This window comes from Electrona antarctica (assembly GCF_951216825.1).
Source record: "Electrona antarctica genome assembly, chromosome: 15".
NCBI classification, from domain to species: domain Eukaryota; kingdom Metazoa; phylum Chordata; class Actinopteri; order Myctophiformes; family Myctophidae; genus Electrona; species Electrona antarctica.
This window is the reverse complement of record NC_136796.1, coordinates 35,480,781-35,508,534: the sequence shown is the minus strand read 5'-3', so window position 1 is coordinate 35,508,534 and position 27,754 is coordinate 35,480,781. Positions and strand designations below refer to the sequence as shown.

The window sequence follows — 27,754 nt, the reverse complement described above, 5'->3', positions numbered from 1 at the left end:
TCCCCACCCTCGTCCTCGCACATACAGTACATGATACATCCCTTAAACACAGAAAGCATGCATGAAAAGAAATGAAACATTCCGTCCATCGATCGAGACATTTTGGAGGCGCCGTTCGAAAGAAAAATCGACGACATACATTTTCAGCCTCCTGGATGAAGACAAAGTGTCTCCTAAAGTTCCCCCCTCCCTCCCTCCCTCCCTCCCTCCCTACTAGGCACATGGTATGGTCAGTTTGGCAGTGATGAGCTGTTGGCAACAATCATGGAAAGAAAAATGAGAACAATTAGAAAAACAACAACAACAACTCTTGGCAACTGGAAGGACTCAGCATGATGCTTAGCCCCGCGTTTCAAGGCCAAAATCTGATGAACGAACGCAGCACTGGGGGATTCCCGCGGACCAGGAATCCTGGTGTGGAAAAATAGTGAGAACGTATAAAGTTATGGAAACATGCAGATGAATTGTCATCTGTGAAGGACATAAAAACAATTAAATAAAAGATTCTGTTGGACCTTTAGCGATAAAGTAGCATTGAAATGAGCATCCTTCCCTGGTCGCTGATAAAATAGTCTCAGGAGTAGGATTCACCCCTGGATAGATTCAAATACTTTTACTTGTCTCGTACTCATAAGTATGAGCGGTGAATCCTACACTCCTCACCGGTGGGACAGTTACGCCCGATTTATACTTCGTAACTCCGCTGCACGACGGCGTCGCACGGCAAAAATGTGTTCAGTGTATGAATCAGGCTTTAGTCTCTCAAACCAGCCTATATGCCACTCCCACCATCTTTGAATGCTCCAGAGAGCAACCCGGTGATGGCTGAGAAGAGAAAGCAGTCTCCTTCCAACCGAAGGTGACAGCATCTTCTTTCAGAATTTTGCCAACGTTCAGAAAGAGTTTAATCCAAACGTTCTGCTAAACAGCTAAGCTATAGCTTAGGCTTCGACTGCATCGTTGGGCCAGTTGTCTTGGGAGAGACTAGGGTCTCGGGGGGCATAACTGAGTGGGTAGAGACTGTCTGGGAATGGGAATGTACCCAGTACACCTCTGGTCCCCCAGGTTGTAGGTCCAAGTGGCCCAGTGCAAGACACTGATAGCGCCCTCACACATTAATATGTAATATGGCTCCTGATATTTAGGATAGGTACATGCAATTTTCACGTGCGCGCAATTGTACCGTGAATAGAAATGTCCCCAAAGGAGTCGGTATACTCTGTGGGGCCCGAGACCTAAAATTGGCGGATCTTTCGATCTTTATACTGTGTCATAGAACAGTCTGGGCCTTGACATTACGGGAAGTATACCGAGGGAAGAATGCTGCTGTAGTGTCGGACTGAGGCTCTGTCCTTAAAGGCCACACAGACCTTTCTGACCTCGGGGGTCTCACTGTCTGAGACGTCAACACCCGGTCATCTCAGTCAATAAGGAATGAAAAAGGAACACTTTTGACCGATAATAAAACATAACAGAAATACACGCAATACCTAAAAACATGAAAAAATATATAAAATAAAGCTTGGAAATAAAGTGTAACTATTTATGTATATGCTCATGAATACTTATATTTCTTTTGTTTTATATACAGATACATATCTATGTTTTATATATATCGATATAGCTATTTCTTATATCCTGTATAAGTTAACTCTTTATGGGCTTAAGCCCACTGTGCCCTGCCCCCCTCCCTCTCACACTTAGGGGGCGTTGACTTCCTTCTATTTGTACTAGACCGTGGCCAATCAAAAAAAGGGGGCAGGGCTTAGTTGCATTTAGTCTTCCTCCCGCCCGCTCGCTTGTCGCTTTGCGTTTCTCGCTTCCTTTTTGTTTTTTGTCTTTTTTCTCTCTTGTTTTGTTTTTTACAGTTAGCACCTTTACGCGAGTAAAATGACGTGTAAAAAAAAAAGGAAAAAAAGTGTGATAGCATATACGAATGTGCAAATGTACAACAACATCGAAAGTACAAAGATAACGTCATTCAAAAGTACAAAGTGATATAGATAATATATAAAATAATAATAATAATAATAATAATAATAATAAAAAAAAGAGAACATAATAATACAAGGCAAAGAGTAAAACAAAATAAAATAAACTTAAAGCATGCACTTGATCCTTTAGTGTGTAGGAGTGGGTGTCAGGGGTGGGGGGTGGAGTAAGGTGGGGGTTTTAGGAATGCTTGGGTTTGGGGTGGGGGCGGGGCTTGGTTTTCAGGGGGCATGCCTGGGCATTGGCGCCCGGACTCGTAACGTAGGATTCACTCACACGTTCGAAGCAGTGCTGATTTCGTCGACTAAAACTATGACAAAAAAATGTTTGTCGACTATAAATTTTTCACTGACGGAAACTAAATGGAAACTAAATTAAAACTAAGCTATGATGACTAAAAGTAAGACTAAATATATTGACAATTTTGTCAACAAATATAAACTAGACTAAAATGTTAGGAAGGGACATGTGGACAAGAGATGAGCCATTTTACAATTGGTTGCATGCTGAAAATAGCAGATCTACAAGCTTACAACGTGTCACGCTGCGAAGCGCTCTAAGCTTGTAGATCGGCTATTTTGCAGCAAGTGTAAAATCACTCATTACAATGGCATCAAGGCCTTCCAAAATGCATTTTAGTAGACTAAATCAACTGTAGATTTAGTCGACTAAAATCTTATGACATTTAGTCGACTGAAACTAGACTAACACTGAAACGTTCCAGGTGACTAAAACTAAAACTAAAACTATTTAAAGACTATGACTAAAACTAAAAATGTGCTGTCAAAATCAACACTGGTTTGGAAGAACGTGTGAGTGAATCCTATACATTACGAGTCTGGGGCTAATAACGCCCCAGGCTATAGGTTTTTTTCTCTGGGTGCAGCTCGAGTGCGGCACCGTCTCCCACACAGGGCCCCCATATGCCTCTCCTCTCCTCAGCCCTGCATCTTGCGCAGGATCTCGGTGGAGACGGGCGGGTGGAAGGTGATGGTGTGGTGCCGCAGGCCCTGCGAGGTCTTGTAGCTCTTGCCGCAGCGGCACTTGAAGGGCTTCCTCACGCGGATCTGGGTGCGGTGGCCGTTCTTGGCGTGGTATTTGATACCGTTCACATTCTGAGAGGAGGAAATGAAATTAAAACCTTATATTTTGAAAACATAGCAATACCACACAGTAGGGCATTAAGCAACTAGTCGACTAGTAAATCCACTAGTCGACCTTGTTGGTACTAGTTGACTAGTTGATAAAAAAAAAAGATTTGGTAGGCCTCAAGATCAGGTAGATTATAGTTATAGTCACCATGTACAGTTTTTCAATGTACAAATATTTATTTCCCCAAAAAAAAAGTTTATTTTTTTAATTTTTTACATAATAGGTAGTTAAACAACTAGTCGACTAGTAAACTAGGCAACTAGTCAACTAGTAAAAATGACTAGAAGTGAATGCCCTACCACACAGACACACACACACACACACACACACACCTTGTATCTCTTCTTGCAGCCTGGCACGGGGCAGGCGAAGGGCTTCTCCTCCCCACCGTTCATGCACATGGAGCTGAGGATGGACTCTGAGCTGATGGCGCTCTCCGTGGTCCACGACTCGTCGCTGTCAGACTCCTCGTAGTCCACCTCTTCCTCGTCATACTCACTGCCTGGGGGTCCGGGGAGGGGGAGGGGGGGTCCACACAGAAAGCACATTGTTAAAGGGACATTTCACCGCTGGAAGAAACTGCAGTCACTCCATGTTAATTGCGACCATAGGTCGCAGATTGTTATGAGAATCTGCAAAACCTGTCAGTCAGTCAAGTCAGTCCGTCCGTCCGTCCGTCCGTCCGTCCGTCCGTCCGTCCTTCACGCCTCGTGACACACTCCATATTTGGCCGTCAGTCCATCACACCTCGTGACACGCTCCATATATGGCTCCATATGTGAAGATCACGAAACTGACCTCATCAAACCCTGGATAGCCATACATGGAGAAGACTGAATCATCACCTAAATCTGCATATATGGAGCCAGCCAGCAACTCTACAACCGACCTCAAACCCTTAGATGTCCATATATGGAGCTAACCGTTTTCTGACATTCCATATGTTGATCCTTCCCCACCCGTCTTTCCTCTTCGATGTCTCCCTTTTGACTGATACCTGTCCATTTAAACTCTAGACGGGCGCGCCCCAAAGTTATTAGTGCAGCCCTGCCTGGCAGCCAGCGAAAACTAGAGGCCCAAAAATCAACAGGCCCAAATATTAGGGCCCGGCTTTACCTGGGCCCTAACAGGGCTGGCCCGAGGCCCCGCCTGGCTTTACTTATTAGTGTTTGGTTGGATTTCACAACCAAGTGTCACTGTTGCGCAGCATAACACACACACACACACATTAACTGTATATATGATGATTTGGGGTGTTACAGTACAGTGACAGTACAGTAGAGGGACCCCCTGGGGACCCCCAGCCGGTAACTCATTTCATTTCTCAAACATTTCGGGAGCAAGGCGGCTCGCCGCAATCGGGCCGCCCCCCTGGGCACGTTCCTGGGGGTCTGGATGTTCCTGGGACCCCCACACGGAGTTGCACCACTCACTTCACACGGGTGTGATTTTCTTTTACTTTATGGAATTCTTTAGAATTTTTATTTTTATGAAACATTAAAAAAGGGATATTTAGTCGACTCTCGACCCAAAAAATGGGTCCCGAACAAGTAACTGCTTGGGAAACACTGGGCTAGAGGCTAGAATATTACTGGAAAGCACCCTGGTGCGTGTGTTGGGGGACAGACACTGTGTGTGTGTGTGTGTGTGTGTGTGTGTGTGTGTGTGTGTGTGTGTGTGTGTGTGTGTGTGTGTGTGTGTGTTGGGGGGGGGGGGGGGGGGGGGGTATATCAAAAGGCTGGGGGTTGGCACAGAGAAAGAGATCATTAAGTGGGAGTGATCTTCATCGCGGAGCCTGGAAAAAGTGCTTTGCTAAGAGCAGAACATTTTCCATTCACACATGCAAGAGCGCGCACGCACGCACACACACCCCACACACACACACAACATGCACAGGCAGCAACAAAGAGCTACACACACGTGCGCACGCACTCTGACCCCCCACCATTTCACAGGAAATGCTGCACCTCAGCATGAGGAAATGGATGGCACCCTGGCACATGTTGAAAGTCGGTGGGTGTGTGTGTGTGTGTGTGTGTGTGTGTGTGTGTGTGTGTGTGTGTGTGTGTGTGTGTGTGTGTGTGTGTGTGTGTCCTTGTATTATTATACTTGAGGCAGGGCTCAATCTACACACAAGTAAAGTAGAATTAGCTAAATATGCTGGTCCTCACAAGAGAAATGGATGTTTTAGGGTTAAAACCGGTTTTTTTAGGGGTTATGTGTGATTTGTACTACACAGTTATGTGCCAGTGTGATGGTGTCGCGCGCTGAAACGAGCAGATCCACAAGCTCACACCACATTGCCCTGTGACGCGTTCTAAGCTCGTATAGATCAGCTATTTCCGGTGCGCAATTGAATAGAACTCAGGCTTCGGGGGCTGGTGCTAAAAAAATGTGGATGTCCTCACAAGTATAGCAGTACAAACGCGTGTGTGCGCGCGCGTTCGCACATAAGCCCCAGAGCTAACACTATATATGCTCACCGCCATTTGGGGCTGGAAGTGGACATCTGCTTTTTGGGGCCGGGGAACACGCGGTCCCCAGGCCAACGCACAGCGGGACAGCTGCCGTGTAATTAACAGAGTGTTGAACAGGCCTGCTCACTGACGCAACTCCACACACACACACACACACACACACACACACACACACACACACAGAGAATGTACACTAGCACTCTCGACGCCGGGCTCCATGCGTGTCAGTGTCATCCCTACTGGACCAGGGAGACTGTACATTACACAGGGGTTGCCCAAAAGGTAGTGGATCACAAAGGCTGCATGATGTGCAGATAGACCAAATGACATGTCCTTAACCCATTTAGGCCTGACGTCGAAATAAAACAAACGTTCACTCTGAAAGAATATATATTCAAAGATTTGTGCCGCATTTGTACAATTTTTCAAAAATAGCAGATCTACAAGTTCATAGCGCGCCACTCGGTGGCGCGCTATGAGCTTGTAGATCTGCTATTTTTCAATAGCTAAAGTATAACATAATGCTTAGTTAAAACACCAAAAGGGGTTCCCGCCCAAAATGGGTTAAAATATATATAATTTAAATATTAAAAAAAAGGTTTTGGCAGCTCAAACACACACAAATACAATAATTTGTTCTCAATAGTGTTTCACACAAACGTCATTACTTAACTCTACAAAGTAAAGTTATATACAAAAAAGAAAAAAAACATACCAATACCATTTCCCCCTGTCCATTTCCCATTCCAAGTGCATTTGTCTTATATGTAATGCCAGCCCCGCTATTTTCAACAATGGGATAATATATTTTTGGGTGGACAGATCTTGCTGAGCTGGTCATTTTTTAAAGTAGCTATCAAGTAAAAAAAAAAGTGTGGGCGACCCCTGCTGTACAAAATATGTAACCAAATGGGGTGCATTTGGTTGACGAATGAATGAATTGTGTGAGAAATAATAATTCTCATCGATGAGCTGAAAGAGGGAACGAATTGAAAGAGAAGGAGCTAATACAAAGTAAAACGTGGTGAAATGTTAATCGAGGTTAACTAAAGTCGACATTTTAACGCATTACTGATATTAGGTATTTTGAGAATTTGGCATAAATACTTTTGCGCTTTGTTACTTTTCAACACAGGACTTTCACTCGTGACACAAATATGTGGTATTGCTACTTTTACGTAACCACCCTAGTCTCTCGGGCGAACATCCGGTGAAAACTGGACTGTGAGGATGTAGGTTGGCTATTTTCAGCAAACTTGGTGTAGAGGGGGAAAAGTCTATATACGCTTTTTTTTTAACCCATTTTGACCTGAGATCAGATTCTAAAAATGTCTTCTACATCCTGACAGTTTTCTGAAAAAGCTATGTTTCTATGTCAGTCGTTCTCGCCACTCGGTGGCGCGCTACGAGCTTGTAGATCTGCTATTTTTCAACAGTCAAAGAGGAAGGACGGGTGGGGTCAACATATGGAATGCCAGAACAGGTCAGCTCCATATATGTGGATCTAAGAGTTTGATGAGGTCAGATCAACATGGCGTCTGTGAGGTCAGATGTAGAGTTGCTGGCCGGCGCCATATATGCAGGTCTAGGTGATGATCCAGTCTTCTCCATGTATGGCTATCCAGGGTTTGATGAGGTCAGTGTTGTGATCTTCATATATGGAGACGGCCATATATGGAGCGTGACGGACTGACTGACTGACATGAAATGGAGGTTTTCATAGTAAACTGCAACTTACAGTCGCAATTAACTAAATGGTTACAATTTAGTCTTTAAGGAGTATCAATATCAATCAAGTATCAATATATAGAAAAACGCACCGATTCATGGAGATCTTTTAGACTTTTGTAGCATTCCTATATGCAAATAATTCGATGACCGGCGTCATGTCCTACTGACCGATGATCCGGTCATCAAATTATTGGCCCAAAAAAAAAAAAGACGAAATCTCCATAAAGTAGTTAAGCAAAAAAGCAGAGGATTCTTCCACCACTGCTCCACACAACACCCCCATACACACCCACCCACCCTTACTACTGTATATACAAACATAAAGACACGCTGACACAGGAAAACACGTGTAAACACACACGCACGCGCGCACGCAAGCACACACACCTGCGTTACCTGTGGGTGTGCTGCTGCGGAAGGAGGAGGAGGGGGTGATGGGCGGGGTGACGGGCGGCGTCAGGTTGCCGCTGGTGTGGCGAGGGGGCGTGGCCGTGCTGTTGCGGGACACGCCCCCCGCGATGGACAGCGACAGCTTGGGCGCCTTCTTCTTCAGGGTCTCCTGCTCCCGGCGCGCCGCGTCCGTCATGAACCTGAGGACGCGCGCACACACATTATATTTAGGCTTAGTTTTAGTCATCGTAGCTTATAGTTAAGTCCCCTAACTGGGCTGCCCCGAGGCCCCGCCTGGCCTTACTAATTTGAACACACTATACGCCCCATCCCGGACAGAAAACGTCAATTAACCCATTTTGGGCGGGAACCCGTTTTGGTGTTAGCATTATGTTATGCTTTAGCTATTGAAAAATAGCAGATCTACAAGCTCATAGCGCGCCACCGAGTGGCGCGCTATGAGCTTGTAGGTCTGCTATTTTAGTCATAGTGTTAGTGGACGAAATCAGCTCCGGCTGGTACCGAGGGAGAGATGAAGAGACAAGGTCCTCCTTTGAACTCCTCCTCCCGCGTGAAGTCATCTCAACATGCTACAATAAGTAGAGATGACATTTACAGTCTCACCACTTGAACACTTACCACAGAAATAAACGCTCTCTCTCTCTCTCTCCCACACCAACCTTTCCCTCCCTCCCTCTCTCTCTCTCCCTGTCTATTCCTCCCATTGGCTCTCACTCCTCTCTCTCTCTCTCTCTCTCCCCCTGCATCGCAATCCTCTCTCGCTCGCCCTGTTGTCTTTTCGCCGTTCTCTTGGAATGATTTAGTAGTGGTTGAGTAGGACATGAGACATCGGTACACCGCACTCTCACTCACACACACACACACACAATGATGTAAATGCCGCTGGCTCTGTACAGTGTGTGTGTGTGTGTGTGTGTGTGTGTGTGTGTGTGTGTGTGTGTGTGTGTGTGTGTGTGTGTGTGTGTGTGTGTGTGTGTGTGTACTATGGAGTCAGGAGTGATTGTGTTGTGTGGTTTTGTCTGCTGGTACAGGGATGACTCACCACCGTGTCTATGGGAAGGGATCAGTCACCCAAGCTGTTCGCCGCAAGCCAGACACACATGTGCACGCACACGCATGCATGCTTGCGAGCATGCACACGCACGCACGCACACAACTCCCAACGGTGGAGCAATACTGCCCTCTATAGATTTACCCATCCTGTATGCTTATGCTCTGTGCATGTGTCATGATGGGGTGTATGTGTGTGCGTGCGCGTGTGCATGTGTGCGGTGCATGTGCGTGTGTCAATGGTGTAAAGTACATTTACTCAGGTACTCAGGTATCGTTCTGTACGTTTACTCCAGTATATCGCAAAGCCAAATATTGTACTTTTACTCCACCACAATTATTTGAAAACGTTAGTTGCTAGATACTATGTAGGCTTGGATTATTATTACTAATCATACATTAACCACTTCAGCCCTATATACTGTATACATTTCGGCCATTTAAAAATAGCCCGATCTACAAGGTATTGCAACGCATTGTGAGCTTGTAGTTACTTTCAAATGTTTTGTTTTTTTTAGACATTTTGATCTTGTGATATGGGACATTCTGCACAATAGACCTTTCGGTAAGCCGCTCCCTCTCTACTCTGCCAGACCAGGGCTAGACAAACATTGCCTCTTGCTCATTGACTCGCATCTTATTAGGACAGATTTTTCCCATGTGAATAATCGATTATTTCAGGAGCAAAGCAGTTGAATGATACGTATGTAGCAGGACAACAGCAGTAGCTGCGTGGTGCGCATTGACAATGTCAAACTGGTGTGTTTTTTTTCCTAACCCACGGGTCGATTTCTCCCGTTTACCTGTCCCGCCTTAGCCTGGGTTCCAGCCTGATTCGCTGCGTTCCACGGATCTGAAAATGTCACTGCGCTACTCAGTCTGGAGAGTCTCCTATTCTCCACAGGTAGGCGGGACATATGCAGGCTGAAATGGAGCCGAGGCATCCGATTGGTCTGTGGTGCGGGTTGAGGAAAAACACCAGTTTGACGTATCAATGCACACTGCGCAGCTACTGCTGTCGTCCTGCAATGTCCCCTTATCATTCACTAAACTCACCTCACACAGCAGTCTTTTTTTTTGTACTACTGAATCGTTTACTTTTTTACAGTAGGTTTTTACTCTCGATTCTTGACCGGCGCTAATTTTGTCAACAGTGAGAAGCAATGACGTATCAGCAACAACGTTGCTACTAACAGTTATGAAATGCGAGTCAAGCAACCTCTGTCCAGACTGAGTTAGTCTAGGATCTGGCTAAGATATGTATGCACTTCATTTAGGAGAGAATATCTCAACTGTTCTTGGCTAATATGACCGCCGCGAACAATACGACGAAATACCTGAAAATGACCACACCCTATTTAAAATGACCGCTAGTTGAAACATGGCTCTAACTACTAAACCATTGGAGCTACAGATTTTCTGAGATGCTCAAAATGTTCAGAATACTCAATAGACCATATGCACACGGCGGCACAACCATGGAAGCCCGGGGCGGAGTTCTCCGTCAAGTTCAAGGTCAAGTGCCCAAGCCGGAGATTGATAAATAGGACGGAGATTAATGATATCAAAACCGATCGCATCGCTCTAGAGCCTTGGAGCGCTTGTTGCCCATTCCGATGACGTGTCAAAAAGTGACACGTCATCGAAAATGTTCCCTGCCTGTTTAGCGGACGAAAACGAAAATCTTAAAACGATCATAACTCCCGATCTAAATCATCCCGTCTAATTCTGAAAAAAGATCCTGTGTTTGACGGCCTTCCGCGGTCCAGTCGCTAGTCGCGATAGATTTATTCTTGTCTCCCGTTGTTGTCGATCGACTCTAGAGTGGCGTGGCTATTGTTAGCTGCTACACAGACATGCACAGCAACTGCCGGTGCGCCGGTAAAAGTGGTCCGTGCGCTATAAATGATGGGCACATGGATTAAATGGATTAAATAGTTCCGGGCTACTAAGGTGTTAATGGCAGGGTGGAAACTAGCCACAATTTGCCATTGACCGCCCATACATCTAAACAGACAAAGTCCTATCTAATTGTATTAAATTATGTCAAACTCACCAACATTGCAGCTGTACAAAAATGATGCTCTATCTGCAAAGTGTTTGTTTCATAAAAATCCAACATAGACATGTTATGAGCTACTTTATGTCAAGAAATTCCTTGCAGGTGATTTTTTTCTAAGTGTCAGAGTTTGGAAGCGCTCCCTTTCAGTAACGCAGCATCCTGCTGCCTCCTGCATTATGTGCAAATTCAAAACAGGTGGTACGCAGGGCCGTTGAGTGAGAGCCAGTGAGTGTCCTCTACTTCCTAATTTGCGGGACTCGGTGTGATATTGCGATTATGCTACAGTTACCCTTAAAAAAACATGTCAACTCAATGTCATTGTTGTAACTAAGATATCGATAGAAATTCATAATTTTTTAATGTCATATTTAGCCATACGAGCGCAATATCCATAGCGTCCCAGCAGCAACAACAATCCCATAGCCTGAAGTGACCTGGCTCAGCCAATAGAATGAGGGGGGGAGGGGGGTGGAGCTAGATTTGCATTTGTTTGGAAACAAGCACTCACTTCTGTGTACAAACACTGGAAACTTGTCTATATCACCTTTAACGTGGATTTTTATGAAACAAAAACTTTGCAGATAGAAAGAGGATAATTAAAGCTTTTCGTACAGCTGCAATGTTGGTGAGTTTGACATAATTTAATACAATTAGATTGGACTATTTCGGTTTGGATGTATGGGCGGTCATTGGCAAATTGCGGCTAGTTTCCACCCTGCCATTAACTTGTGGAAAGATGACCGCCGTGTGCATATGGTCTATTGAGTATTCAAACATGAGTATTCTGAACATTTTGAGCATCTCAGAAAATCTGTAGCTCCAACGGTTTAGAAGTTAGAGCCATGTTTGAACTAGCGGTCATTTTAAATAGGGTGTGGTCAGTTTTTCACCATGCTTTCAACAACGCGCCACGATCGGTGGGTAGGTGTATTGCACCTACCCGGTGCTTGGGGTGAGCACTTTATATTTATAAATCTGAACGTTCATGTGCACGTTAGCTTTGGTAATTGGTATTTTTGGTGCCGACACTTTTGTATTTTTAACGCAATACAAGTACATTTTTAATACAGGACGTCGTCTACTTGTAACAGAGTATGTCTACATTGCAGTATTGATACTTTCACTTGGGTAAAACATGCAAGTACTTTGCTGTCTGTCTGTCTGTCTGTGTCTGTGTCTGTGTCTGTGTGTGTGTGTGTGTGCGTGTGTGTGTGTGTGTACCTGTTGATGTAGCTCAGGGCCAGATATGTGGGCTGCTGTTGCTCTTGTTTCTCCAGGACCCGTGGATCTGTGTCTGAGAGAGAGAGAGAGACGAACAGAGTAACTACCTGGATCTGTGTCTGAGAGAGAGAGAGACGAACAGAGTAAATACCTGGCTAGATTAAATACATAGTCAAAGATCTGTCGCCGTTTGTCCTAAAAGGTTTTACACCAGGTGAATGCAAAACATTGAGAAATTGCTTGTTTCAAAGGTTTTATTCCAAGTAAACCTTTACTACATGGACGAGTAACCATTTCCGACAGCAAATGCACAATTCCGATGGTTTTGTAAGATGGTTTTTTCTGAGTTGCAAATGTAACACAGCTCTGTTTACGCGTTCATTTGTGCCCTTTTGATTGTGCATGCATTATTTTGTTTTGATTGCATTTGTTCCACCTTTGCTTTGGCAATGTAAACGTATGTTTTCTCACGCCAAAAAAACAACCCTTGAAAGAGAGAGAGAGAGAGAGAGAGAGAGAGAGAGGGGGGGAGGGAGGGAGGGGGGAAAGTAAACAAACAGTGATGTTGTGAATGCGAGGGATCAACCGATAGATGCAGAGACCGAAGAGAGCAAATCACACACACACACACACACACACACACACGCACACACACGCACACACACACAGTACAAAAGTGAGAGAAAGTGAGTTAGGCTGAGCAAGAGACATCATAAATCACAACTCTAAAGCTTCCAGTATGAAGGGAAAATGGTGGAGTGAATACTCTCAGTATGTAACTGAGTAATATATCTGTCGCTGACTGCCAGCCTGTCATTGTAGATCACATGCCCCCCCCCACACACACACACACACACACACACACACACACACACACAGTCACACACACACTACTCTCTCTGTAGGGGTGTGTGTGCGTCGTTCAGGAGCTGACATATAATAACGTATTCACATGCTTTTGGTGGGCAGCGTTATTATTACACCGGTGCCCAAGCTTGTTTTAATTTACTAGCAAAAGCATTCCCTGGAAGTGCCCCCACCACCACCATAGCTGCATAATCATTTCTGGAGTCTGAATGTGGCAAATTTGTCCGAGAGCAGAGCGAAGGGGAGGGGAGGGAAGGGAGAGAGCTGGCTGGGAGGAAGAGGCGTGTGATGAATGTAATGTACACAGTGTGTGTGTGTGTGTGTGTGTGTGTGTGTGTGTGTGTGTGTGTGTGTGTTCCTCCCCGCAGTCAGGCTTGCTAAATCAGTAACACTACAGTAGGCAACTTCCACTGCCCGAGGGAAACAAGTCTGACTTCAAAAGGCCCCCTACCTGAAAAACAGGAGTGTGAGTGTGTGTGTGTGTGTGTGTGTGTGTGTGTGTGTGTGTGTGTGTGTGTGTGTGTGTGTGTGTGTGTGTGTGTGTGTGTGTAAGAGAGGTAAGGTGGGTTGATCTGTGAGCTACCAGTGCCATCAAGTGTTCAAACGAGGAATATACACACAAGAATCATAAGCTTATGTGTGTTGTGCACACACGCGTGTGTGCGTGTGTGTATGTAGGTCTAATTACAGCTGTGCATATAATAGCTATCACATGTACGGGTATATTACAATGCAAACCATTATGGCTAAGAGCTGGATTATCTTTGTGCATCAATTAACAATACTGGGCAGTGGTCAGGCACTGCCTCAAATTTACCGTGTGTGACTTGTGCGCGCGCACACGTTGGTCCTCTTAGGACTTTGGTTTTCAGACTTTCACACCTCATAATTAAGAAAGAATGCAGACTTCCCACCACGAAGGAGAAAACCAAGGAGACCCAACAAACACAAAACACACTCCATCGCTTGCTCTTCAATGTTTGTCCCCCTCCCCCTTAAATAAATGTACACTGCACGTGCATGTTGTGCACGCGCGCATATACACACACACACACACACACACACTCTTGCATGCACACTTGCCATCATCTCCTTTCCTCTGACACACACACACACACGTCTGTGGTGGTCCACTGCGGTGGTCCACAGCGGCCTTTTATGGCCGTGCTTTAATCATCCTACCTGCTGCTGAGATGGAGAGACCAGCACACACACACACACACACACACACACACACAGGCTTAGTGGGAGCTTGTAGCTGGTTGGAAACCAGACAAATTAACAGACTTGGAGAAAAAAAAAAATTGCTGGCACAATGTTGTCGCCATGCACAGCTGCGTTGTACAGTACAGTAAATTCAATCTATATGTAACTAACTGCGGCATGATAATGATACTGTGATTGAGAAGCGTACAGCTGACAAAAAAGCGTACAGGTACAAAACAATTCACCATGTTTCGTAGCTGTAGAGTGTACAGGTGTAGTTTGCGGCAGGCTCAACACGTCTCCCATTAGCATTGATTTGGGGTTTCACATTAAACGGCGCTGGCCAGCACAATGCCTCGGGCACACCGGGGAAGTGGCTCAAGAGGTCGAGCGGCAGTCTCTGGGATTGATTTCGTCGACTAATAGTACGACGAAAAATGTTCGTCGACTATCTTTTGACGAAAACTAAATGGGAAAAAAAAGGTCTCAGGATTGATCCCCTGTCAAAGTGTCCTTGAGCAAGACACTGTGCCCCTAGGCTGCACTCACACATGAGAGACGCGTGTCTTCTCTGTGTCTCGTGTCTCCTCTGTGTATCAGACAGCTCCAATTAATTTTCAATGGGAGTCTCTTGGTTTGATGAGACAACCTTGTTTGATGGGGGGAGGGGGCAGAACACAGCCATCAATCATCATAATCTTTCGACCACGGTCAATGCCACGCCAGACTTCCCGGTCCTTCATTGCCATCCCCAGTTCCTGCCTACTGATGCATGGGTCCCTACTCCCTAGCGATGACGAGAAACACCATGATTCCACGATTCTACTCTATGGCTCCGAGACATGGACATTTTCAAAGAAATGAGAGAAACGGCTGGATGGCACTTCTTACACCCGCCTTCTAATGAGAGCGCAAAATCTCTCTTGGAAGAGCCACCCATCGACTTAATCTACGGCAACCTTCCCCGTGTTTCTTCACTAGTCCGATCCAGAAGAACACAGTTTGCCGGCTACTGCTACAGAGCTGATCATGAGGTTATATCTTCCCTTCTTCTCTGGAATCCTGCCTCAAAGAAGAGCAGAGGTAGAAAACTGTCGTTCCCTGATGTCAGCCATCAAACAAGGTTGTCTCGTCAAACCAAGACAGGTTGGTTGGTGCCTAATATGCCATTGGCTGCGTGAAAGGGTGTGAATGTAACCAACAAACTTTGCAAAGCGACTTTGGATAAAAGGTGGTTTCCCCATCAGAAATGTACTTGGGGGCAAAAGGCAGGTAAAAATAACTTTACATTAACCACTTGGGGTTAATATTATTTGCCATTTAAACTACACTTCGAAATAGATGCTTAAGTTTTATTTGACGTTGATTTATGCTAATTGTGTATAATTAGACTAATAAGACTAGGGGCTTTTAAGAAGTGGTTAAGATTAGGTAAGCGTGTGTGTGTGTGTGTGTACGGTATGCAGAGGGGGGGCTGGGGAAGGAGTTAAGGGTGGGGGGTGTCAGGGGAAATGGACTGAGCCAGGTGCAGAGAGGGAGAGCGCTGCAATAAATGTTCACCCACTTTAATGGCTTCCGCTCACCTAGCAGGACAGGAAGCCAAAACACCGGCGATGCCGCCATTGCAACAGGAGGAGAACACACACACACACACACACACACACACACACACACACACACACACACACACACACACACACACACACACACACACACACACACACACACACACACACACACACACACACACACACACACACACACACACACACACACACACACACACACACACACACACACACACACACACACACACACACACACACACACAGTGTCACTTTTGCTGGATTATTAACCCAAGACGGATTCTACAAACAACCTTCTAAATAAGCAGTTCTCAAACTTTTTCGTGCCCAAAGTGATATGCATTTGGCCGGGGACTGGACTCCCCCTCCCCCCTCTGAGTGGATGCTGCCACCACTGACTATGATATCTTGCGAGCCGAGTGCAGCGAATGCGCGTTGCATGCGTGCATACTTGAAATGTTTCACTTGTCCCTCGTCCCCGTCCCCCCCCTCGTCCCCCCGGGGGTCTATAAATATCTCCCTAATTACCAGTCCTGTCATTAAAAGGCAGTGACCAATCGGCCGCCACTCCGAGCCATTTCAACACCAAGCTCTGCCTCGCCAACAGAAGTACAACACTGCCCCCTGTTGAAAGCCACCTGCACTGCTCTGTATGCCTGTACGTGTACGTGTTCATCTATAATTCCCTGCGTGTGCTTGTGGGCACATGTGTATGTTCTTATTATGCGTATGCTTGCTCGTGTGTGTGTGTGTGTGTGTGTGTGTGTGTGTGTGTGTGTGTGTGTGTGTGTTGCAGCAGGCCAAGAATGCAGGGCTTGTTTGGGAGCCGGCTAATTAAACCACAGAGAGCATTTTAATGTGTTCCTCAAACAGTGGGACACCGGATGGAGGGAGAGGAGAGTGGAGGAGGCAAGGGAGAAGAGGAGGGGAGGGAGGGACTACAGGGATGTGTGTGTGTGTGTGTGTGTGTGTGTGTGTGTGTGTGTGTGTGTGTGTGTGTGTGTGTGTGTGTGTGTTGGGGGGGAGGAGGGTGGGTGGAGGGCAAACCTCTCTGTAATTACATTTCCCAGAGCTTGGTGGGGCACTTGGGCCCTCTAACTTCCGCAGGCGCTGTGTGTGTGTGTGTGTGTGTGTGTGTGTGTGTACACGCTCGGCTACATACATACATGCATGGGACTGAAATAGTGGGGTTGCATTTCCAGTTTGGGATGCCGACACACCAATTGCTGCCAGCTACGCCCTGGCAGGTCGTTTAGGATGTGTGATAAACACACACACACACACACACACACACACACACACACACACACACACACACACACACACACACACACACACACACACACACACACACACACACACACACACACACACACACACACACACACACACACACACACACACACACACACACACACACACACACACACACACACACACACACACACACACACACACACACACACACACACACACACACACACCCTTCCTTCCGTGTCACACCTGACCTGACGAGCTGCCAGCCGTCACAGCCAGGCCACGCTGCTGCCGGACAAAGCGGTCAAGTGTATGTTGTCCACGCGCAGCGAAATCCTGAGTGTAAATTCAATGAACCCATTTAACCCAAGACCTGAGGCCAAATCTACAAATCTTCTAAATCATGACACTTTTCTGAAAAACCTATGTTTTTATGTTGTTTATGTGGTTCTCAAACCTTTTCATGTCAAGGACACCCAAAAATATATGTAATTGGCCGCCGACCCCCATCTGAAAATATGTTGTTCCAGGGACCTCCCAGAAACAAAGATTTGATTTAAAAGAATATATATTCAAAGATTTGCACAATTTTTCAAAAATAGCAGATCTACAGTGCCGTGCTATGAGCTTGTAGATCTGATCAGATACATTACTATCTGCTATTTTTCAGCAGCTAAAATATTAAATAATGGTTAAAGTGGTTAAAAGCTAAGGTGACACAGATGCGTCCTCAGGTCTAAATGGGAATAGACATGAGGCCGATTCTACAAATGCCTTCTAAATCACACTTTCAAGATTTTAAACAAATAGCAGGTGACTAAGCTGTGAGCTTGTATATCTGCCATTTTAGAATAGCCAATGCAAAAATAAAAAATATATATACGGATGCTTTCCCGTTTTTTTTTTTTTTTATATAATTTTTTATCCCACGATTTTGTAACCCATTTTTCACCCCTGTGTCAATTATCTAATGTGATCCTGGGCTCTACACACCCTCCGCCGGCGCCAACCTAGTCCCCATATATGGGGGACATGGGGAGAGCAACGGACTTGAACTCATGCTTCCTTCATGCCCGAGTGTCCAAGTTGCTCCTTTACACCTGACAGGGGGGAGTTTCCCTGGTTGGACGTAGCGCGTGGAAGGAACACGTTATTCCAACCAGTTCCTTTCCCCTCCATGAGGTGCACCGGCTGGCCAGGGGGAGGCAGTTTAGAGACCAGGATTACTGCATGTTTTTTGTGAGGGTACCTACCCTAGGGGACACGGGGAGAACATGCAAACTCCACACAGAAAGGCCCTTTCGCCAACCCCGCCTCGGGTATGGGCACTGATGACGCGGAGGAGGAACACGCCGCCAGCACCCACAGCGTCCCGAGCGGGAATCGAACCAAGGACCTTCTAGCTGTGAGGCGACCACCGTGCCCCCGCTTTCCCGGTTTTAATGGGTTAATATAGGCTACTATGAAATGACTGAAATATTTCATAACTTTAAACTTGGAAAGTTGTGACCTTGTAGATTGAGCTATTTCCGCTACATTTCGAAAATATTTAAAAATGTTATGACGTTTTTTCAACATGGGTACAATTATGACCATTATGTGATGATTCCTGTATGTCAGTGGTTTTCAACCAGTGGTCCGGGGACCACCAGTGGTCCTTGGGGGGGGTTCCAAGTTTTCCCCAGCTAAATGATGGAGAGTTGGTAACCAAATGCACCCTTATAGATCTTTAACTCTTGAGAGTTAAATCATTGTTAAACATCTGCATTACTTTATTTACAAGAAGTGTACACAATTACAGAATGTAGAAGATTTTTTAACAACGTTTGCCTGTAATCTCTCTTATGATACCACATCAGTACAGCATGGAATTGTGGACAAAATCTTATCCAACGACAACAAAATATTCTACATTTTGGGTCTGAGAGGCTAAATGTCATCAAATGGTGGTCCGTGACTCAGATGGATGCAGAATAAATAATGGACCTTGATATGAAAAGGGTTGAAAACCACTGCCTTATGATTCAAGTTTCTTTATTAGGAAAAAGACCCCTTGAGATGTACCATCTCGTTTCCGAGGGGCTCCCAACACAGATACATGTCACAGTCATTATTGTACATGTAAACAAGACAAAGCTACATACAACATACATGGACAAGACAAAACACTAAACATTGCAAACCTTGAAAACCTCTACTCATACTGAATCACGGTGCTAGCCTGACACCTTCTGGTAAGACAAAAGAGGGGATGCCGTAGCCTTTGACAACATCTCTGAAACTGGTAAAAGACAGAAAGAAAGGAGGGGGGGGCAGTCTCGTAATTACGATATCAGCCCCGACAAGTTGAATAAAACCACTCTCCTCCCATGCCGCTTGTTCTGCCTACGCTGGACCGAGAGTTGGGGGGGGGGAACCCTGTGCTCTGCCCTCGTCTCATCTTCAAGCTGCTTTCAATCTCGTCCGCAAGGTTTTAAGCCATTAAGACCCGAGACCAGATTCTACAAAAGTCTTCAAATTCATGACTGGTTTTCTGAAAAACGTATGTTTCTATATCAGTGGTTCTCAAACTGTGTCATCCCAAAAATGTATTTGGCCACGAAGTGCACAAAACTCCATCTCAAAATATGTTGTTCCAGGGATCCCCCAGAAGCAAAGATTCGAGTTAAAAACATTCGCTGTGAAAGAATATATATTCAAAGATTTGCGGCACATTTTCCACGATCTTTCAAGAAAATAGCAGATCTAGCTTGTAGATATAGCTATAGATACAGCTAAAGTTTAAAAGTAATGGTTAAAGTGGTTAAAGGTTATATGGTGGGGAGGACGTGGCACAGATGCGTTCCAGGTCTTAATGACCTAATCTATGCCCCTCCCTATCCCTTCCTCCCCATGTCTGTGTGCTGAGGTAAGAGGCAGGTATGTGCTTGCACGGGAGGACCGACACAAGGCCGCTCTCTGGCTGCTCCATGAAGACATGTGAGATCACCGCATTCCTCAGAGCTTACCTACAGTCACCTCACCTCCAGGGATTTGTGTCAACACGGAAACACACAACAAACAACGCGTTGACTGAGGTCATTTTGTTTGGCCCGCCCGCCCCTCCGCCGTTAGTACTTCTCAATGTTAACATGATGTTCAATGCAGAAATCCTCATTTCCGTCGAGGGGTTCAATTATGTTTTAAAAACAACATAGCATTAACCATTGTTTGGCCCTGTTGTGAGCAATGAACTAGTCATTCTTAAAGAAGAGGATGAGGGGGATCAAGGAAAGATGACTCATGTTGGCATGTCTGCAGTAAACCGTTTCTCGGGGCCCTACACAAATGCAGAAATGTTTTCAGGCCGCACATAGTATACTCTACCAGGAGAGGGCAGTGTTGTTTGTGGTAAATATAAGGGTGCACTATGACAACTTCATTTGGGGAACCAGCAATATTAGGCCCCATTTAAACTGCAGTCACACATCCAGTCAAATCTGATTCAAATCGGATTTATTTCTCAAATCTGATCTTTTGGCCCGACCATTCACACCAGATCGGATCTGTCACAGATCTGTGTGTTCAGACTGGCAGCCAAATCCAGCCTGAATCAGATCTGTGCCACATCCAGATTGGAATCTGATTTGTTTAAATAAGTTTAAACGCAAACAAGTCACATGGAATCCGATTTAGATCAGGTTGTTGCATTCAGACTGAGACAGATCTCCTGATATCAGATTTGAAACCACCTCTGAATGTGTCTCGAATCACATTTGGAAAAATGATGTGGCACAGATCTGATTCAGGCTAGATTTGGCTTCCAGTGTAAATGGGACCTTAGAGACCACCTGGATTTCCTTGTAACTAAACTTAGCAAACAAGTCTAAATGATAGAAACAGAGAGAGAGACACAGACAGACAGACAGACAGACAGACAGACAGACAGACAGACTTCAATCAAAACCAGGGAGACAGACAGACATAGCCAATTGCAGACAGACAGATACCGACCTCCCCACCCCCACATCTGTCTTGGGGGTGTTATTATTGATTGGTCTGTGTAATGTTTGATGCTTTCAGCTGATCAGTGGCTGTGGGCCAGCAGAGAGGGAGGGATCTCATCTCATTAGACCTTCTGGATCTGGCCCGCAGTGACCTCCGTTCTGCTCAGCTGACTGCCCGGGGTCAAAGGTCAATCTAAGAGCCAGATGGGTGCATGATGCACGTGTGTGGGGTTTGGCGTGGAGTGAAAATGGCCTATGTCTGTCATTATTTCCATTCTAAACAGTATCGTCGCTTCGTCTGTGTTTAGGATGTGTGTTGTTCATCTATTTGTAACTCTTTAGAATATACTATTTATTTTACAGTTACTCCATTAAAACCGGGAAAGCACCCGTGTGTCGTTTTAGATATTTCGCATTGTTGGCTATTCAAAAATAGCTAGATGTTTACAGGGCGGCTCCACACCCCGTCACTTTGTTTGAGAAATCTTGAAAAGTGTGAGAAGAGAACTACTGATACTAATCATAAGGCATATGTAGATTCGGGGGATTTTTTTTTTTTTCATTCATTCATTCATTCCTTCATTCATTCATTCATTCATTCATATATCCCATGCTACAAAGTCGAATGTAAAACACGGTCACGTGGCTGTACATGGGGCAGACGGCGGACGGTCTAGATTTCACTTCTTCTTGGTTATTAATCCATTCTGGGCGGGAACCCTTTTGGTGTTTAAACATTATGTTATACTTTAGCTATTGAAAAATAGCAGATCTACAAGCTCGATCTGCTATTTTTGAAAAATCGTGAAAATGAGTCAAAGTTGGAATATATATTATTTTAGAGCGAACGTTTTTAACTCATATCTTTGCTTCTGGGGGGTGCCTGGAACAACATATTTTCAGATGTGGGTCGGCGGCCAAATACAGATCATTTTTGGTGTCCTTGACATGAAAAGGTTGAGAACCACTGACATAGAAACATGAGGTTTTTCAGAAAACTGTCAGGATTTAGAAGATATTTGTAGAATCGTCCTCAGGTCTAAATGGGTTAATTTGGAAGTGATCCACTGAGCATATGGCGTGCTAATCAGCGTGTTCCACAGTCTGGCACGCAGCACATTTACCTAAAGAAACCCAGCACACTCTTCCTGTCCTGATGTGACGACAGCCTGATTGGCTGTCATCGCCACCGCCATAGCGGATTGGTTGGGGGGGGGGCTTTGTTAATGGGGCAGCAGGTGTGCTATTCCTCCTCGGCCAATAAACTGCCCTGGACCCCAGGTTGCCATGGAAACTGGCTTAGTGGAGAGCATCCATTTACCCGTCTCCCTCCCTCCCTCCCTCCCTGCCTGCTTTGCTGTCCTAGTCTACTGAACATGGACGCATGCCACTAATAATGATTAGCTCAGCGCTACTTGGTAAATCAGTGCGCTGTCTGACTGGTAGTTTGTTTCACTGGTTATCACCTAGACTGCCTAAATGCATTAGGCCTATATATGGTGGTATAATCTGCTATAGGGCGGATTACAAGCTAATAATCCGCTGGCGTGAGAGGATTTCACCATAAGTTTCTTGTTAAATAGGAGAGGCTGATCTGTGCTTCAGACAGTGCCGAGCATTATACGGTAGGCTACGAATTAGTTTCAATCTCAGAGATATGTGCTTATGAGATAAGGGCCAATGGAGTGGGTGTTTTACAACCGATGGAATTTGTGCAGTCCAAGTAGGGAAGGAGACATTACCCCAGGTGAAGGAGTTCAAGTATCTCCGGGGTCTTGTTCACGAGTGAGGGGAGGACGGAGGAGGAGATCAACCAGGGAATCGGAACGGCAGGGGCGGTATTGCAGTCGCTGTACCACACTGTTGTGACGAAAAGAGAGCTGAGCCAGAAGGCAAAGCTCTCTGTCTACCAAACAATCTTTGTTCCTACTCTCATCTATGGTCATGATTTGAAGTGTGGGTCATGACAGAAAGAATAAGGTCGCGAATACAAGCGGCCGAAATGAGTTTTCTCTGGCATGGCATCTCCCTTAGAGATAGGGTGAGAAGTTCCGTCACGTGAGAGAGAGTCGGAATAGAGTACCTGGAAAGGAGCCAGCTTAGGTGGTTCGGGCATCTGGTTGATATTATGTTATGAATTATAATGGTGCATAACAGACTGCACAGGAATTGCCTGCAGCCATGCAACAAGTTGATACTGAACAAAACAAGAACGGACAAGTTTTTGTTATCATTTAACGCGCAAACAAAAATAACAGTAGGCTATTTGGGTCATTGCAAGATGCAGAACTTCAATCAATGGAGTCAAAGAGTGGTGGCAATTAAGTTATGCCAACTAAAATGTCCTAATTGGAATTGCAATGAAAGCATCGCTCAAGAGACACAAGGTGTTAACAGTGATACCTGCAGTGTTGATTTCGTCGACTAATACTATGACAGAAAATGTTCAGCGTCTACCTTTTTTCACTGATGAAAACTAAATGGAAACTAAATGAAAACGAAGCTATGACTAAAACTGAGACTAAATATATTGACAATTTCGTAAAGAAATATAAACTAGACTAACATGTTAGGAAGGGACTAGTGGACAAGAGATCCAGTAGAAGTCATTTTACACTTTGTTGCATGCTGAAAATAGCAGATCTACAAGCTCACAACACTTCGCACTGCGACACGTTGTGAGCTTGAAGATCGGCTATTTTCAGCAAGTGTAAAATCAGTCATTACGACGGCATCAAGGCCCGCCAAAATACATTTAAGTCGACTAAATCAACTGTAGATTTAGTCGACTAAACTCTTATGACATTTAGTCGACTAAAACTAGTCTAACACAAAACAAATCCAGGTGACTAAAATGTGACTAAAACTAAATTAAAACTATTCAAGAGACTATGACTAAAACTAACATTTGCTGTAAAAATCAACACTGGATGCCTGCTGTTATGCACAATGCTGTGTTAAAGGGGCCTGGCCGGCTGCTTTGCAACAGCAGTGCAGCACGAACACACACACACACACACACACACACACACACACACACACACACACACAGGCCTGCTGTAAACGTAAACAGTGGCTCGTCTCTTGATAAAGTTGATATCCCAGTGCCCGGAGGGCTTGGTCTCGCTGCGATTGGCCACTTGGTTTTCACTAGGGACACAACAGCGTCCACAATGTGTTTTGACAAGATTCATTTCATACAATGATAGGTCTTTTTAAATTACCTTATTACCTTGATGATAATAATAATAATAATAATCCAACTATCTTTAGCTCAGAGACTGTTACCACAAACTAATCCAGTGTTTTCAACCAGTGGTCCTTGAGGGGGTTCCAGGTGGTCCGCTGCAGCTAAATGATGGAGGTGGTAACCAAATGGACCCTTACTAGATATTTAACCCTTATATATCTTTAACTCTTGATAGTGTAACCAAATGAAAACCAAATGATTAAATTATTGTTAAACACCTGAAATTTACAAGAAGTCTACACAATTAGAGAATGTAGAAGATTTGTTATTTTTGATCAAAAATCTTATCCAACGACAACAACAATATTTGTTCGTTTTTGGTCTGAGAGGCTAAATCTCATCAAATGGTGGTCCGTGGCTCAAATGCAGAATAAATAATGGGCCTTGATATGAAAAGGGTTGAAAACCACTGCTCTATTACCAGCAACATGGAAATGTTGATAATGTTGATAAATGTTCAATTGGAATATTCATTTACATTTCTATTACTTGGCCTCACTCCCCGAACCCACCTCACCCCTGCCCATTTTGATGGCTGGAATGGCATAGGGCCGATTCATACTCCTATTTTACCGCTGTAGTGCCGAAATGATTTTGGCTCGTCAGAAAATTTCAGTAGCACCGAAGAGCCGACTTTAGGACGGTACCCGCCCCCCCGAACCTCAAATGATGTCACATTGTACTAGGCTCTACAGAGCCGAACAGACTTTTATTCGGCTCTAAAATAGGAGTATGAATCACGCCTAAGGGCCGATTCATACTCCTATTTTAGAGCCGAATAAAAGACGGTTCGGCTCTGTAGAGCCTACAATGTGACGTCATTTGAGGTTCGGGGGGGCGGGTACCGTCCTAAAGTCGGCTCTTCGGTGCTACTGAAAATTTCTGACGAGCCGAAATCATTTCGGCACTACAGCGCCGAAACAGCGGTAAAATAGGAGTATGAATCGGCCCTTAGGGTTGACGACAGAGTACAGCATCTTGCAATGGGTCTGGTCGCTACTCCACCGAGATACCCATGTACCTGTCAAAATACTTCCTTAATGTCAACGAAGTCCACACCTACAACACCAGAGGGAGTTCAACAAACCATGTGCCACCCAGATTCGACACAAACAATGGACTAAATTAATTTTGTTCCTATGCCACCAAAATGTAAAACGCCCTACCAACAGTCATTAAGACATGCAAATCACTTGACTCCTTCAAAACCGCTCTCAAAGGGCACCTACGGACGGCTGCAATTCGAAACTCACTGTATAATTGTGTATATACATTTTTTCCCTTTTTACCTCCTCTATGATGATTTCCTGTTTTTGGCTATATAGAGGTGTATTTGTCTGTCTCTAAATGTTATGATGAATTGAAAATGGTGGACCAACTTGTAAACAAGTGTAATACTTTATGGTGTCGTCCACTCACAGTTGACAGTTTTTTGTATTGAGTTGTAATTGAAATGTACTGTAATTCTGCAAACTGTTAATAAATACTACAATCAATCAATCAATTGTATGTCTTTAAATGTTCTGATGAATTGAAAATGGAGGACCCTGATGTAAACAAGTCTTATTAAGTGCTTTTCATGGATAGGTCCTCAAAGTAGCAGTTTTTGTATTGACAACATGGAAATGTTGATAATAAATGCTTTAAATTGGAAAGACCATTTACACTTCTATGAGTTATTTTCTTCAACGTTGTCTTGTCTCCATCAATTCTTAGTGCTTTATCATGGTGTCGTCCACAAGTATTGACTTGTGCTTTCGTTTGACATGTACACATTCTGCATACTAGTGTCACTTGTGAAATAAAAAAAATCAATCAATCAATCAATTAATCAATTCGCAGGTTGCCTGACAACAAAGCAACCAGTCATAGAGCGACAGTTGTCTCCAGGCTATGGGATCCAGACAGGAGCCTGGATGGATGGCTAGTTTATGGAAGACCGACCGAGGCGGCCCTGGCTGGGAACATTTAGTTGCAACATAAATAATAATAAATATTTAATAACACCAATGCACAGCGAAACAAGCACATAACCCACATGCACGTGTCACGGCTACACGACTCGACAAGTTGTTACGCCGCGAATGAAGCGCACAAGCACACACACAACATAGATAGCGGAATGCAACGAAGCCGAGCTTTGCATTCCGCTATGTTTGCTATGTGTGAGCTTCGTGGCTACATTAGCTAGCCCCCTCCAGCTAACTGGAGTTAGCTCTCCCCTCTACCCGACTGCTCACCGATGTGATTGTCCTCGATGTGGACGATGAGCTCGGCCAGGGACTCGAACTGGAGACCGCAACCCCCGAACCTGCAGGAATTGGAGAAGAACGACGCCGCGGCGATGCCAGTCGTCATGATGTTGTTTGCAAAGAAGCTCGCTTGTGTGTAGTGTGCATCCACTTAAAACAAAAAAAAAGAAGGGTTCGTCCCGGGGAGAGAGGAGGAGGGAGGCAGGGCAGGAGGCTTCGGGTACCGCCGGGGGTGGTGTGGTGGTGGGAGCGGGGCAGAGCAGGGGGGAGCAGCGGCGGAGCAAGACACACACACCGGGGCGGCTAGACAGGGAGCAGCGGCGGACGCAGCTGGAGGCAGAGGGAGGGGGGAGGGGAGGGACGCTGGCTGGGGGATGGCTGGCTGGTAGGCAGAAGGTGGAGGGGGTGGGTGATGGGAGCAGGGTGGTAAAAGTACTCAAATGTTGTACTTAAGTAAAAGTATCAATCTAGTGTACTGATGTAGTAGTAGAGTAGAAGTAGAAGTCCCCTATTCAAAATGTACTCAAGTAAACTATTCAAGGTAAAGTATCGGCATCAACATAAAAAGTAAATGCAGCGCGTGTCCCATTTCACAAGTTCAAAGTGTGTACAAAATCCTTTGAAAATAGCAGATCTATACTGATCTTGTAGATCTGCTATTTTCAAATGGCCGAAATAGCCTATAGATATAGGGTTGAAGAAGTGGTTAATGTACATTGTAGATTTTGATTAGTAAACATACGTATGTTTACTAATCAAAATTAAAATCTACAAAGTAACTAGTGGGCCTAACTAAAGTTTTCCAATAAATGTAGTGGAGTAAAAGAAAAGTACAATATTTTCCTCTGAGATGTAGTGGAGGAGAAGTAAAAGTAGGCCTACTGGAAATTGGAAATACTCAAATAAAGTACAAATACCTCAAAAGTGTACTTAAGTACATGTACTTAGTTACTTTCCACCACTGGTGATGGGAGCATATACGCACGTCATGTTCTCTGCCTACCTGTTGGTGCTTTTTTTTCTTTTTTCAATCAGTGCCCCTTGAGAGGGCTGCGGGCGGCTGAATAGAATACAGAAGGGAAGACAGGAGCATTGTGTGGGCTGCTGTGATTGTAACCTTGCGTCACTGTGGCTGTGAAGGTGTTTGAAGTGCTGTAGGCCTACTGTGTGTTGACCCAACCCACAAAGTGAATGTAAATCACAGGAGGTTTAATCTCACTGTGCAAATCCTTTGTAGTCGCATGTGCATGTGGT

The 27,754-nt window shown here is 44.9% G+C and overlaps 1 protein-coding gene across 1 annotated transcript; it reads right to left on the bottom strand.

Moving 5' to 3' along the window:
- Positions 1–222: 222 nt before the first annotated feature.
- Positions 223–26,836, bottom strand: jazf1a (JAZF zinc finger 1a). Its single transcript, XM_079522773.1, has 5 exons — positions 26,489–26,836; positions 12,097–12,169; positions 7,749–7,942; positions 3,477–3,646; positions 223–3,107 (listed from the first exon to the last, which is right to left on the bottom strand). The coding sequence occupies exons 1-5, from the start codon at positions 26,604–26,606 to the stop codon at positions 2,931–2,933; spliced, it is 732 nt and encodes a 243-aa protein (XP_079378899.1). The 5' UTR covers positions 26,607–26,836; the 3' UTR covers positions 223–2,930.
- Between the last annotated feature and the right edge of the window lie 918 nt (positions 26,837–27,754).

What these genes read in the sequence shown, in the direction of transcription:
- jazf1a (XM_079522773.1), bottom strand. Translation starts at nt 26,606, where the DNA reads ATGACGACTGGCATCGCCGCGGCGTCGTTCTTCTCCAATTCCTGCAGG. An exon ending in CCGCAGCAGCACACCCACAG is followed by an intron (nt 3,647 to 7,748) that starts GTAACGCAGGTG and finishes CCGGACCCCCAG; the next exon opens with GCAGTGAGTATGACGAGGAA. An exon ending in GCTGCAAGAAGAGATACAAG is followed by an intron (nt 3,108 to 3,476) that starts GTGTGTGTGTGT and finishes TCCTCCTCTCAG; the next exon opens with AATGTGAACGGTATCAAATA.